This window comes from Ornithorhynchus anatinus, chromosome 8, assembly GCF_004115215.2.
Source record: "Ornithorhynchus anatinus isolate Pmale09 chromosome 8, mOrnAna1.pri.v4, whole genome shotgun sequence".
NCBI classification, from domain to species: Eukaryota; Metazoa; Chordata; class Mammalia; order Monotremata; family Ornithorhynchidae; genus Ornithorhynchus; species Ornithorhynchus anatinus.
The window spans coordinates 53426479-53441295 of record NC_041735.1 but is presented as its reverse complement, the minus strand read 5'-3'; the positions used below and the strand labels follow the sequence as shown (position 1 = coordinate 53441295).

At 44.1% G+C, this 14817-nt stretch overlaps 1 protein-coding gene across 3 annotated transcripts in view; it reads right to left on the bottom strand.

The window, feature by feature from the left end:
* CPVL (carboxypeptidase vitellogenic like) overlaps positions 1-8793 on the bottom strand; it is a 110712-nt gene extending 101919 nt beyond the window's left edge. The window contains exons 1-2 of one of the 3 annotated variants that reach the window (XM_003430681.3): positions 8676-8782; positions 286-392 (exon numbers count right to left, since the gene is read on the bottom strand). In XM_003430681.3, the coding sequence (XP_003430729.1) occupies positions 286-288 (3 nt within the window). In that variant the 5' untranslated portion in view covers positions 289-392; positions 8676-8782. Of the gene's footprint in view, positions 1-285; positions 393-3372; positions 3466-8675 lie in introns of those variants that run through there. The other 2 variants (XM_029070231.2, XM_001511591.5) reach the window with 2 other exon arrangements.
* Positions 8794-14817: the final 6024 nt, after the last annotated feature.

The window sequence follows — 14817 nt, the reverse complement described above, 5'->3', positions numbered from 1 at the left end:
CCTGGAACCAACCTCAGCCCCAGGTCAGAGCCAAACTCACATCACCAGGGTAAAAGTGGCTGAAGCTCTTCGAGAAAATGCTCAGCTCCTTATTGGAAGTTAAACTGAAGTCAAGAGTGCTGCCGCATGTTTATATGGACTGTTTTTTTTTCCCCAATCTAGAAGATGGATTTCTGGATCTGAATAGTCTTTAACAGGAAATCCCTCCTCTGTGGTTTTACCTTTCTGTGTGAGGAGAAAGAAGTGTCATTAACGTAAACTTATGTACACAGATAAGGATCTTACCATAAGGGAGGTGGTGTTTGTATCCTAGGTAGTAACTGCGTATGGTATCTTTATCACCTCATGTCCAAGGCTCCTGCTGCAGCGCAAGCCCAAGCTACCAGCTAGTCCTGAAAGAAGGATGAGCATGAAATCTTTCATCCAAGGTTGCAGCCTCTGCTACCTTCTCTATCTCCACAACAGTAACTCAATATTCTTAGTGTGGGACCTAAACCTATGACGGATCCCCATGCTCTTCAAAAAATTTTATTTGGTTACATCATTTACAGGCTATACCCAGACTCAATTATTCAACAATTGAAATCTATGAATGGTATTTACTTAGAGCTATGTGCAGAGCACTGTACTTAAGGCTTTGGAGAGTACAATATACAACAGAATTAGCAGACATATTACTTGTCCAGAAATGGCTAACGGACTAGAGGGATTGCCAACATACTGGCTTTTCCCAAGAAATTGTATACTTTTCCTGAGCAGGAACCCATTTTCTACTTCTTTTGTAATTCCCTGAGATTCCCCGTTTAGTCTTTGCCCACAGTGGGTGCTCAATAAATATTTTTCATAATAATCACACTTGATACACACATACCATCTGGGGAGGGCGATTTTAATTAATAATTATGGTATTTGTTAAGCCCTTACTATGTACCAGGCACCATACTAGGCACTGGGGTGGATACAAGAAAATCCAGTTGGACACAGTCCACATCCCCCACAGGGCTCACATTCTTCATCCCCATTTTACAGATGAGGCCCTGATAAGTGAAGTGGCTTGCCTCAGGCCACACAGACAAGTGGTGGAAACAGGATTTGAACATGTGACCTTCTGACTCCCAGGCCCATGCTCTATCCACTACCCTATGCTGCTCCTGCAACCTGCAAAATTTCTGTTAAGGAGGAGCCTAAAGGATGAAAAAAATGCATCAGCAGTGTCCGACCAGCATCTCTACTACTAAAATAATGGCAAGAGAGTTCTTGAAGGATGGATGGATTTTTAAAGCTGGAATGTTTAGCACTTAAAGTGAATAAATTCCTAATGCATTTTTACAGTAGAAGCACAAGAAAATTATTGTATGTGGAAGAGTTGAATGGCATGGAGCACATCCATACTGTTACAGAATTCTGAGAAAATATGGATTAGAATTTAGCCAGTCATCAGCTTTTGATCTTGTCCCATAATGATGGAGCAGTCTGTGGATTTCTTTAATTACAATAATATTAGAGAAGCAGTGTGGCTCAGTGGAAAGAGCCTGGGCTTGGGAGTCAGAGGTCATGGGTTTGAATCCCAGCTCTGCCACTTGGCAGCAGTGTGACTGTGGGCAAGTCACGTAATAATAATGTTGGTATTTGTTAAGCGCTTACTAGGTGCCGAGCACAGTTCTAAGCGCTGGGGGAGATACAGGGTAATCAGGTTGTCCCACATGGGGCTCACACTTTTAATCCCCATTTTACAGATGAGGGAACTGAGGCACAGAGAAGTTAAGTGACTTGCCCACAGTCACACAGCTGACAAGTGGCAGAGCTGGGAGTCGAACTCATGACCTCTGACTCCAAAGCCCAGGCTCTTTCCACTGAGCCACTTAATTTATCTGTGCCTCAGTTACCTCATCTGTAAAATGGGGATTAAGACTGTGAGCCTCACATAGGACAACCTGATTACCCTGTATCTACCCCAGCACTTAGAACAGTGCTCTGCACATAGTAAGCGCTTAACAAATACCAACATTATTATTATTACTACTCACTAAGGTAGAATATAATAATAATAATTATTATTATTATGGTACTTGTTAAGAACTTACTATATGCTAAGCACTTTTCTAAGAGCTGGGGGAGATACAAGTTAATCAGGTTGGACACAGTCTCTGTCCTACATAGGGCTCACACTCTTAAGCCCCATTTTACAGATGAAGTAACTGAGGCCCAGAGAAGTGAAGTGACTTGCCCAAGGTCAAAGAGCAGACATGTGGCAGAACTGGGATCTGGTCAAACACAGTCCCTGTTCAACATGGGGCCCAACATTGTCATGTTAATTTCAGACTTGTTTACAGGTATGATGGAACAGAACAGCCAGGATGATGAACACCTGTTCTCTACATCCCCTAAGTACCTAACAAGAGGAAATTGGGGGGAAAAAAAACCCCACCTAAAATCCAGTTACATGGCCTTGATGATAATGATAATTGTGGTATTTGTTAAGCACGTACTATGTGTCCAGCACTGTTCTAAGCATGAGGCAGATACAGAACAATCAAGCCATACACAATCCCTGTCCTACACAGGGCTCACAATCTAACTGGGAGGGAGAACAGCTGCTGTCAATCCATTTTACAGATAAAATAACTGAGGCCCAGAGAAGTTAAGTGACCTCCCAAGGTCACACAGCAGGCAGAGACAGCATTAGAACCTAGGTCTTTTGACTTACAGCCCTTTGTATTCTTTCCATTAGGCTACACTACTCCCTTCTGCCTTTTAACATTGGCCAAATTTTCTCATGAGAATTTATAATGAGCAGAGAAAAATCAGTGATAGGAGGAGTATGGTTCAGAGAGGATCCTCAATTAAGACAGGGAGAGAAACTACAAGTTAGTAAAAGGGGAATTAAAGAAAAAGTAAGTGTGGGGGTTCTGCGATCTTATAAAACATGTTTAGAAATCCTCAGTGTCGAAAAGGAAATGTCAAATATGAAAATAGTAGCGTGACAAATCACAAACCTCAGAAAGGGAACTTGGGGAAAAAAAGCATTCTGCAACCTCTAGTTTATCTGCCTTTATGGTACAATCTAGGCTTGGCCAGTAGTTGTTCTACTCTTTCCTCCTAAACCCCTCCACCCCAGGATTCTAAATTCTATCCACCCAGAGACATCCCCAGTAAATCTCAATCAATCACACAATCATATTTATTGAGTGCTTAATGTGTGTGGTTCACTGTACTAAGCACTTGGGAGAATACGATATAATAGGGTCAGTAGACATGTTTCCTGCCCACACAAGTTTACATATACAGAGTAGATTGAGAAGATGGAAATCTAAGTATTCTATAAAGCACTGTGGTTACTTTGATTAATAGGGTGATAAAGAAGTTACTTACACTAAGGCAGAGCCCAAAAGTGTTGTGGTTTTTGTGTATGAGGAAAGTTTAGCCAGGCCAATGTAGCGTAGGGGCTTCCATGCCCTGCAGAAGATGGGAAGGACCAGCAGAGACTCACACTGTAAAATGGGGATGGAGACCATGAGCCTCACATGGGACAAGGACTGTGTCCAACCTGATTTACTTGTGTCCATCCCAGGGTTTAGTACAGCGCTTGGCACACAGTAAGCACTTAATACCGATATTTTTATCATTATTACACAGCTGGGATACCTGAAGTCCCCAGATAATGATCCAGCCAGACCAACCGGAGCCCAGAGGGTACCTTCAGGACTGTCTCAAGGCTGGGGAGGCTGTGACAACTCGTAAAGGAGGAGTGATGTTACTACTGCAAAAGTTACAAGGGTCACAAATTTTATTTGCACATGGCTTTATAGACTAAAATTTTGCCCTGGCAATTTTCAAGTCATATTTTCACGGCTATCCTGGAAGTCTTGGCTTCTTATTTTCACTTTTATCTGGGTCTTCTCACCCATCCACTCTCATTGACCATGATCCCTAAATAAGGGTGTAAGGCAGATGGAGTGAGAGACGGGGACAGAGATGCACAGAGGTGGGGAAAGGTCAGAACCAAAGCAAATAGCCTCCAACCTACAGATCTGAGTAACTGTTTTTCCTTTAGGAACAATCAAGTTTTTACAAAGATTAAAGGTTCCCAATCTTCACTCTAGTATAAAAAAAGATTAGCCCCCTCTAGACTGTGACCTCATTGTGGGCAGGGAATGTGTCTGCCAACTCTGTTGTATTCTACTCTCTCCCAAGCGCTTAGTACAATGTTCTGCACACAGTACATGCTCAATAAATACCGTTGATTGACTAATACTCTTTTTGCCTGCCTCTCACCCTGCTTTAGTAAAGGCTAACACACCACAAAGAGGAAGAGGAAATTGTGTGGCTGTCAGGGTCAGCTGTAGGAGGTCCAGGGGAATGCAGCATACTGAAATGTCTTCCTCTCTTTATAATGAATCTGCCTGCTCCCACTTCTGCTACAAGTTTGGCCTCAGTTATCTCTCAGACCCCTGGCGCTCTGTGCCCATGAGATCCTTAGGCTCCTGATGTCTATTTGCTCTCTTCTCCCTATTCAGTAGGAATGGCTATCTTCCAACTCTCATCCAATCCACAACAATAAGTAGAATAAGTCTAGGGCTAGACAAATACCATAATCATCATTATTATTAGTCCACTAGACCGCAAGCTCCTTGAGGGCAAGGATCATGTCTACCATCCCTAGGATCGGAAGCAGCACAGCACAGTGGCCAGGCTATGGACCTGGGAGTCAGGAGGTCATGGGTTCTGACCCCAGCTCTGCCACTTGTCTCCTATGCTACCTCTGCTGTAAAATGAGGATTGAGACTATGAGGCCCATGGGGGACAGAGACAGGGTCCAACACAATTTGCTTATATCCACTCCAGCGCTTAGTTCAGAAGTGCCTGGCACATAGTAAGTACTTAATATCATAATTATTGTTATTAACAAAATACCATAATTATTATTGGATTGTACTCTCCCAAATGCTTACTACTGCACACTGTAAGCACTCAAATACTAATGATAGATGACATTTTAGTTTTAGGGGGCAGCTGGTCCCACCTTTATCTCAGTGTGGCTTATTGGTAAAAGCATGGGCCTGGAGTCACAGGAATGGGCTCTAATCTCGGCCCCACCACTTGTCTGCTGCGTGACCTTGGACAAGTCCTTTAATTTCTCTGTGCCTCAGTTCCCTCATCTGCACAAAGGGGATCATGAGCCCCATATGAGACACGATCATCATGTATCTACCCCAGTGCTTTTTGGGGGGGATTTACGTGCTTACTGTCTGCTAGGCACTGGACTAATTACTGGGGTAGATTCAAGATAATTAGGTTAGAAACGGTCCATGTCTCACATGGGGATCATAGCTTAAATCCCCATTTTACAGCTGAGGTAACTGAGGCACACATGTTAACTGACTTGCCTGAGATCACACAGCAGACAAATGGCAGAGCAAGCATTAGAACGCAGGTTTTTCTGACCCCCAGCCCATGCTCTATCCACTAGGTCAAGCTACTTTGCTTGGCAAATAGTAAGTGTTTAAAAAATACCACAAGTGTTATTGCCTACTCTTGTCCAGAGGAGTCTAGGTCTCTCTTAGGGATTGGAAAGTCCCTTCTGACCATTCCTCCCCTTTCCATCCTGTGCCCGGGTGCCTAAACTGGGGACCGACAGGGTGGTTTGCAAGGCACAACTGGAAGGGGAAAAAATTCACTTTGTCTTCCAAGGATCAAGTGCACTTTCCAAGAGGAACTACAGTTACTCTTCCCTCTGGGGTGAGTTGGCACAATGGTTTAGGAAAATGTTATAGGCTAATCCTACTGAGATCTTGGGAAGCTTGATGACACCGTAGCTTCTTTCAGAACCAATGAACAGGTGCCAGTGTGGGGGAAGGGTGCCCGTGCAGGAGGTGGGGAGGAGGCATGAGGGTCATCAGACTGTGCACCATCAATCATATTTACATTGTGCAAAGCACTGTACTAAGCACTTGGGAGAGTAACAGAGTTGAAAGACACATTCCCTGCCCATAATGAGCTTACACATATTAATATAAATTATGGATAGGTACCTAAGAGGTGTGGAGCTGAAAGAGGGGTGAATAAAGAATCCAAATCAACAAACATGGATGAGGCAGAAAGGTGTAGGAGGGGAAGAAATGACTGTGCCGGGGAAGGCCTCTTGGAGGAGGTGTCATTTCCCCCAAAAAACTTTCAAAGCCCTAATGAAAGCTCACATCCTCCAGGAGGCCTTCCCAGACTGAACCCTTTTCTTCTGCTCCTCCTGCCTATCGCCCCACTCCCTCCCTCTGCTCTACCCCTCTCTCTGCCCCACAGAACTTGTGTATATATGTACATATTTATTATTCTATTTTATTGGTGATGCATATATATCTCTGTTTCTATTTATATTGATGCTATTGATGCCTGTCTACTTGTTTTGTTGACTGCCTACCCCCTTCTAGACTGTGAGCCTGTTGTGGAGTAGGAATTGTCTCTATTTGTTGTTGAACTGTACTTTCCAAGCGCTTAGCACTTAGAGAAGCAGCATGGCATAGTGGAAAGAGCATGGACTTGAGAGTCTGAGGTTGTGGGTTCCAATCCCAGCTCTGCCACTGATCAGCTGTGTGACTTTGGGCAAGTCACTAGACTTCTCTGTGCCTTGGTTACCTCATCTGTAAAATGGGGATTAAGACTGTGAGCCCCTGTGGGCCAACCTGATTACCTTGTGTATCTATGATTCTATTTATATTGATGGTACTGATGCCTGACTACTTGTTTTGTTGTCTGGCTCCCCCATTTAGACAGTGAGCCCATCGCTGGGCAGGGATTGTCTCTATCTGTTGCCGAATTGTACATGCCAAGCACTTAGGACAGTGCTGTGCACATTGTATGCGTTCAATAAATACGATTGAATGAACTGTATCTAACCCAGGGCTTAGAACACTGCTCGGCACGTAGTAAGCGCTCAATAAATATGATTGAATGAATGAATGAATTGAATCTACACCAGCACTCAGAACAGAGCTCAGCATATAGTAAGCGCTCAATAAATACGATTGAATGAATGCATGAATTGTATCTACCCCAGCGCTTAGAACAGTACTCGGCACAGTAAGCGCTTAAAAAATGCCATCATTATTACTAGTAGTAGTACAGTGCTCTGCACACAGTAAGCGCTCAATAAATACAATTGAATGAATGAATGAATTGTATCTGCCCCAGCACTTAGAAGAGCGCTCGGCACATAGTAAGCGGTTAACAAATGCCATAATTATTACTAGCGTGACTCAGCAGAAAGAGCCCGGGCTTGGGAGTCAGAGGTCATAGGTTCAAATTCTGCCTCTGCCACTTGTCAGCTGTGTGACGGTGGCCAAGTCCCTTAACTTCTCTGTGCCTCAGTTCCCTCATCTGTAAAATGGGGATTGAGACTGTGAGCCTCACATGGGACAACCTGATGACCCTGTATCCATCCCAGCACTTAGAACAGTGCTCTGCACATAGTAAGCGCTTAACAAATATCAACATTATTATTACTAGTAGTAATACAGTGCTCTGCACACCTTAAGCGCTCAGTAAACACGATTGAATGAATTGTATCTACCCCAGCACTTAAAAAAGAGTGCTCGTCACATAGTAAGCGGTTAACAAATGCCATCATTATTACTAGCGTGACTCAGCGGAAAGAGCCCAGGCTTGGGAGTCAGAGGTCATGGGTTTGAATTCCAACTCTGCCCCTTGTCAGCTGTGTGACAGTGGCCAAATCCCTTAACTTCTCTGTGCCTCAGTTCCCTCATCTGTAAAATGGGGATGAAGACTGTGAGCCTCACGTGGGACAACCTGATTATGCTATATCTATCCCAGCGCTTAGAACTGGACTCTGCACATAGTAAGCGCTTAACAAATACCACATTACTATTATTACAAGTAGTAGTACAGTGCTCTGCACACCTTAAGCGCTCAATAAACACGATTGAATGAATTGTATCTACCCCAGCACTTAGAAGAGTGCTCGGCACATAGTAAGCGGTTAACAAATGCCATCATTATTACTAGCGTGGCTCAGTGGAAAGAGCCCTGGCTTGGGAGTCAGAGGTCATGGGTTCAAATAGGGAAGCAGCGTGGCTCAGTGGAAAAGAGCCTGGGCTTCGGAGTCAGAGGTCATGAGTTTGACTCCCAGCTCTGCCACTTGTCAGCTGTGTGACTGTGGGCAAGTCACTTCACTTCTCTGGGCCTCAGTTACCTCATCTGTAAAATGGGGATTAACTGTGAGCCTCACGTGGGATAACCTGATGACCCTGTATCTCCCCCAGCGCTTAGAACAGTGCTCTGCACATAGTAAGCGCTTAACAAATACCAACATTATTATCCCGACTCTGCCACTTGTCAGCTATGTGACGGTGGGCAAATCCCTTAACTTCTCTGTGCCTCAGTTCCCTCATCTGTAAAATGGGGATGAAGACTGTGAGCCTCACGTGGGACAACCTGATGACCCTGTATCTATCCCAGCGCTTAGTACAGGGCTCTGCACCTAGTAAGCGCTTAACAAATACCAACATTATTATTATTGCTGTGTGCTTAAGCGCTCAATAAATACGATTGAATGAATGACGACGGCAAATCCCGTGCCCGACGCCAGGGGGCAGGCACGGCAAGACCCCCGGGGTCCCCAGCGCCCCCCGCCCTCCTCTCGGAACGGGCCGGGGATTACTTACCGTCTCCTTTCGTCCTTAGGGGACCGCTGTGCAGCCGTGGGCGCACGGTGTCCCTCCGCGCACTCAGGACCGCGTTGCTGCACACGACGCTTCCTAAATCCCTGCCGCCCCACGTGACCCGGGCCCGGCGGCCCCGCCTCAGTCCTCCCCCTCCCCCCCCCCGCCTCAGGGACCGCCCTCCTCCTCCTTCCTTCATTCATTCACTCGTTCACTCATTCATTCATTCACTCCCTCACTCATTCATTCATACTTATTGAACGCTTACTATGTGCACAGCCCTGGACTAAGCGCTTGCAATATACAATTGGGCATGACAAGAGAAGCAGCAGGGCTCAGGGGAAAGAGCCCGGGTTTGGGAGCCAGAGGTCATGAGTTCGAAGCCCAGCTCTGCCCCTTGTCAGCTGGGTGACTGTGGGCAAGTCACTTCACTTCTCTGGGCCTCAGTGACCTCATCTGGAAAATGGGGATGAAGACTGTGAGCCCCACGTGGGACAATCTGATGACCCTGAATCTCCCCCCGCACTTAGTGCTGTGCACATAGTAAGCACTTAACAAATACCAACATTATTATTATTAAGACAGACAACAAAACAAAACAAGTAGTCAGGCATCAACAGATATATATACACATATATAGTCATTCATTCAATAGTATTTATTGAGCGTTTACTATGTGCACAGCACTGGACTAAGCGCTTGCAATGTACAGTTGGGCAACAGATATATACACATATATATTCATTCATTCAATAGTATTTATTCAGCACTTACTATGTGCACAGCACTGGACTAAGCGCTTGCAATATACAATTGGGCAACAGATAGAGCCCATCCCTGCCCAACGACAGGCTCACAGTCTAAACGGGGGGAGACAGACAACAAAACAAAACAAGTAGTCAGGCATCAATAGATACATACACATATATATTCATTCAATAGTATTTATTGAGCCCTTACTAGGTGCACAGCACTGTACTAAGCACTTGCAATGGGCAACAGATATATATACACATATATATTCATTCATTCAATAGTATTTATTGAGCATTTACTATGTGCAGAACACTGTACTAAGCGCTTGCAATGTACAATTGGGCAACAGATATATACACATATATATTCATTCGATAGTATTTATTGAGCGCTTACTATGTGCAGAGCACTGGACTAAGGGCTTGCAATGTACAACTGGACAACAGAGACCATCCCTGCCCAACGACGGGCTCACAGTCTAAATGGGGGAGACAGACAACAAAACAAAACAAGTTGTCAGGCATCAACAGATATATATACACATATACAGTCATTCATTCAATAGTATTTATTGAGCGCTTACTATGTGCAGAGCACTGTACTAAGGGCTTGCAGTGTACAACTGGGCAACAGAGACCATCCCTGCCCAACGACGGGCTCACAGTCTAAACAGGGGAGACAGACAACAAAACAAAACAAGTAGTCAGGCATCAACAGATATATATACACATATATATTCATTCATTCAATAGTATTTATTGAGTACATACTATGTGCAGAGCACTGTACTAAGCACTTGGAATGGACAATTTGGCGACAGGTAGAGACAGTCCCTGCCCATTGACGGGCTTACAGTCTAATCGGGGGAGACAGACAGACTAAAACAATAGCAATAAATAGAATCAAGGGGATGTACATCTCATTAACAAAATAAATAGGGGAATAAAAATCTATACAAATGAGCGGACGAGCACAGTGCTGAAGGCAGGGGAAGGGAGAGGGGGAGGAGCAGAGGGAAAGGGGGGAAAAGGGGGCTTAACTGAGGGGAGGTGAAAGGGGGGGCAAAGAGGCAGCAGAGGGAGCAGAGAGAAAAGGGGAAGTTCAGTCTGGGAAGGCCTCTTATATATATATATCATTGAAATAAAAAGAGTAATAAATAATATATACAAATATGCACAGTGCTATGGGGAGGGGAAGGGGGAAGAGCAGAGGGTGGGAGATGGGGGAATGGGGTGGGAAGGAGGGGCAGAGAGAATAATAATAATAATGTTGGTATTTGTTAAGTGCTTACTTTGTGCAGAGCACTGTTCTAAGCACTGGTTAATCAGGTTGTCCCATGTGAGCTTCACAGTCTTAATCCCCCTTTTACAGATGAGGTAACTGAGGCACAGACAAGTTAAGTGACTTGCCCACAGTCAGACAGCTGACAAGTGGCAGAGCTGGGATGGGAGGGCTCAGTCTGGGAAGGCCTCCTAGAGGAGGTGAGCTCTCAGTAGGGCTTTGAAGGGGGGAAGAGAGTTAGTTTGGCCCTCCTTGGCCTCGCCCTCCTCCATGCTGCCAGCCCCAGGAGTGGTGGCCAGTGGAGGACAATTGGGAGCCGTCCTTCTCCTTCCCTCCTCCCCCTCAAGTCACTTCACTTTTCTGGGCCTCAATTCCCTCAACTGTAAAAGGGAGATTAAGCCCAGAAACCCCCAGTGGGACAGAGCCTGGTCCAACCTGATTTGCCTGGACCTACCCCAGCGCTTAGTAGAGGGCTTGGCACGGAGTAAGTCCTCCACCAATGAGTCAATGAATGAATGAACCAACAGTGGGAAGCTGCATGGGCTACTGGATAGAGCATGGGCCTAGGAGGCACAAGGTCCTGGGTTCAATTTTCATTCTGTCATGTCTGCTGTGTGACCTTGGGCAAGTCACTTCACTTCTCTGTGTCTCAGTTATTCGCTCACTCAATCGTATTTATTGAGCGCTTACTGTGTGCAGAGCACTGTACTAAGCACTTGGGAAGTACAGTTGAGAAACAGAGACAATTCCTGCCCACAACGGGCTCGCAGTCTAGAAGCGGGGAGACAGACATCAGTTATTTCATCTGTAAAATGGAGATGAAGACCGTGGGCCCAGTGTGGGACAGGGACTGTGACAAACCAAACTATCTTGTCTCTTGTATCTACTTGAATTGTACATTCCAAGCGTTTAGTACAGTGCTCTGCACACAGTAAGCGCTCAATAAATACAACTGAATGAATGAATTCCAGCACTTAGTACTGTGCCTGGCACTTAGTAACTGCTTAACAAATGTCATTATTATTATTATTATTATTATTATTATTAACTCTGTTGTATTGAACTGTGCACACTGTAAGCGAAGCAGCATGGCATAGTGAATAGAGCATTGGCTTGGGAACCAGAAAGTAATGGGTTCTAATCCCAGCTCTTCCACTTTGTTGTGTGACCTTGGGCTAGTCACTTCACTTCTCTGGGAGTCAGGTATCTCACCTGTAAAATGGGATTGAGACAGTGAGCCCAACATGGGACAGGGACTGTGTCCAACCCTATTTACTTGTATCCACCCCAGCACTTAGTACAGTACCTGGCACATAATAAGTGCTTAACAAATACCATTATTATTGTTATTATTACTATGTGCTAATAAATACTATTGATTGATTGACATGGTCTGTATCCAACCTGATTAGTTTGCATCTACCCCACCGTTTAGCACAATGCCTGACACATAGTAAGTGCTCTGCCTATCTACTCTGTTGCATTGATTTTCCCCAAGTGTTTAGTACAGTGCTCTCCACATAGTAAGCACTCAATAAATAACATTAATTGATTGATTAACAAATACCATAAAGTGGTATGAAGTTCATCACTTCTCATTGTTCCACTTGCCAACCCAGAGGCCTAGGTTAGAATCCCACTAGGTTAATCTCCTAATGTCTCCTTTCATGAATTGGAAATGGAACATTTTTACCTCCTCCCTACCTTCTTCCAGGAGAAAAGGGCAGGAGGCAGAGGAACTGGGGGAAAGATATCTCTGCAAAAAAAAAATCACAGAACTGAACCTTGCCATTTGCTTGTAAATAGAATAATGAAGATGTCTAAATTTAATTTCATTGCATGGAAAGAATATGTCTTCAATTTTTTCCCTTCATTCCTTTTCAGAGGAGCATTTCGACATGACTGGAATTGCAACTAGGGGTGGAAGGAAGGAACGATTTATAAGGTAAATTACTTCTTTATCAGATAAGTTTCTGAGGTAATCCCCTTCTGTATGTTGAGCCCCTGGGCAAGTTTGGTGTCCAGTAAATAGTAAGTGCTGATTATGTGAAAGATGGACATTCTTTCCTAGGTGTGTGTTTTTGAGAAATCAAATCCAATTGCAACCCAGTTAACCAATAGTTCAGAGGACTCACTGTGAACCAGGTGATCATTCTATTCAGCATGACTCATGCCAGTTTGGATATTAAAAGAAATTCTCCAACCACCATGAAGAAAGAGTGTGGCAAAACAGCATCCGCATTAGGAAATGATTGCCTAGTTCGCTTCAGGCAAGTTTTGTACATGAGTGCATAGTTCACTCTCCCTGAGCCTAAACTCTAAAAATGTGATATCTTGTTATAAATCACGACTTCTCAATCTGCATTTTAATTAAACATTGGACCCTCACCATTTCTTACATGCAAGGTATATCACAGTAAAATGATACCCGAATTCAGCAGAAGCAATAACAGAGCTGGCAACCTTGGCATTATTCTTGATTCCTTCCTCTATTCCAACCTCCGCAATCAATCACCAAATCCCATATATTCTTCCTCCAAAACGTTTCCAGAATTAACTCCTTCCTCTTTCATCTAAGCAACAACTACAGGGTATGCTCACCTGTCCCATGCAGGCTTGACTTCTGCATCAGATTCTTCACTGATCTCCCTGCTTCCATTGTCTCCCTTCTCCAGGCCAGATTTCACTCCCCTGCCCAGATTATTTTTCTAATATACAGTTTTGCCCCTCCTCCCTTCTCAGAAATCCCAAATGGTTGTCTGTTCTTCTCCACTGAAACTCCTCACCAATGACTTTGCAAACCAATCTACCTCTCTCTACCCCATCAATCCACTCTGTTTAACTACGACATCTCAACTTGCATTTTTCATTCCTCTTAAAATAACCTGTGTCTTGTTCTCTTTTTTCCACTGCAATGTCTTGCTCATGTCCTTCCCCCTTTCCATCTCACCCCCTTCCCTGGAACTCCTTTCCCCTTCACATTTTACAGACTACTTTTACCCCACTGACTCACACTGGGTGAAATTAAAATTGGATCATCAGTGATCCAGGTATAAACTGACGTTGGCTTTGGTCAGTGTCCAATTTTGAGACTGTACTTGGGAAAATAAAGCTATTTAGGTACATGAGTAAAGGAGTGGATATGAATATTCAATACTAATCTAAATTCAACCCATTAAGGTGTTTTAAATGTTTTTATATTTTGGTTGTTAGAAGGGCCCATGCTATCAACACAAAAATACTAGGTGCTAATCTTGTGATTTGTCACATGCCCTAAACTCACGTTATTCGTGGAATGTCAAAAATCTCAGAAATTCTCAAGGCTGCTGTTGTTTTCTGATACTATAATAGCTCTGTCTCCCTTGTCTCCCAAATCCCTTAAATTCTTTTGGGTCAACTTGGAAAAGTTGTAATAATAAAAATGATGATAATAATTCTGATGTTTGTTAAGCACTTAGTATATGCCAACCATGGTATTATGTGCTGGGGTAAATACAGACCAATTAGGTCCCAAATGGGACTCACAGACTAAGTAGGAAGGAGAACAAGTATTGAATCCCCATTTTGCAGATGAGGGAACTGAGGCACCGAGAAGTGAAGCGACTTGTCCAAGATCACTCAGCAGGTAAGTGGCAGAGCCAGGATTAGAACCAAGGGCCTCTGACTCCAGCCTCTGCTCTTTCCACTAGGCCATGCTGCTTATTATTGCTGTTGGACTTCAGCCTTGGTTACATTTCCAGGGTCACACAGAATGTGTCTGTTTTATTATACTCTCCCAAGTGCTTAGTACAGTGCTCCGCACAGAGCAAGTGCTCAATAAATACGATTGATTGATTGATTGATGAAGACACGTAGCCAGTGGAAAAATGATGATCTGGTAGTCAGGAGACCTGGTTTCCAATCCCAGCTTGGTTACTGGCCTGTTCTGTGACCTTGGGCAAGTCACTTAACCTCTCTATGCTTCAGTTTCCCACTAAGGAATGCCTAGATTTTCTTTTGTCTACCCCTTAGCCCATAGATTAAGCATTGAATACATGCCATAATTATTAATATTCATAACGTTGGCTGGGGGAGAAACACAAAAATTCCAAACAAGCAGGTCTGGAGA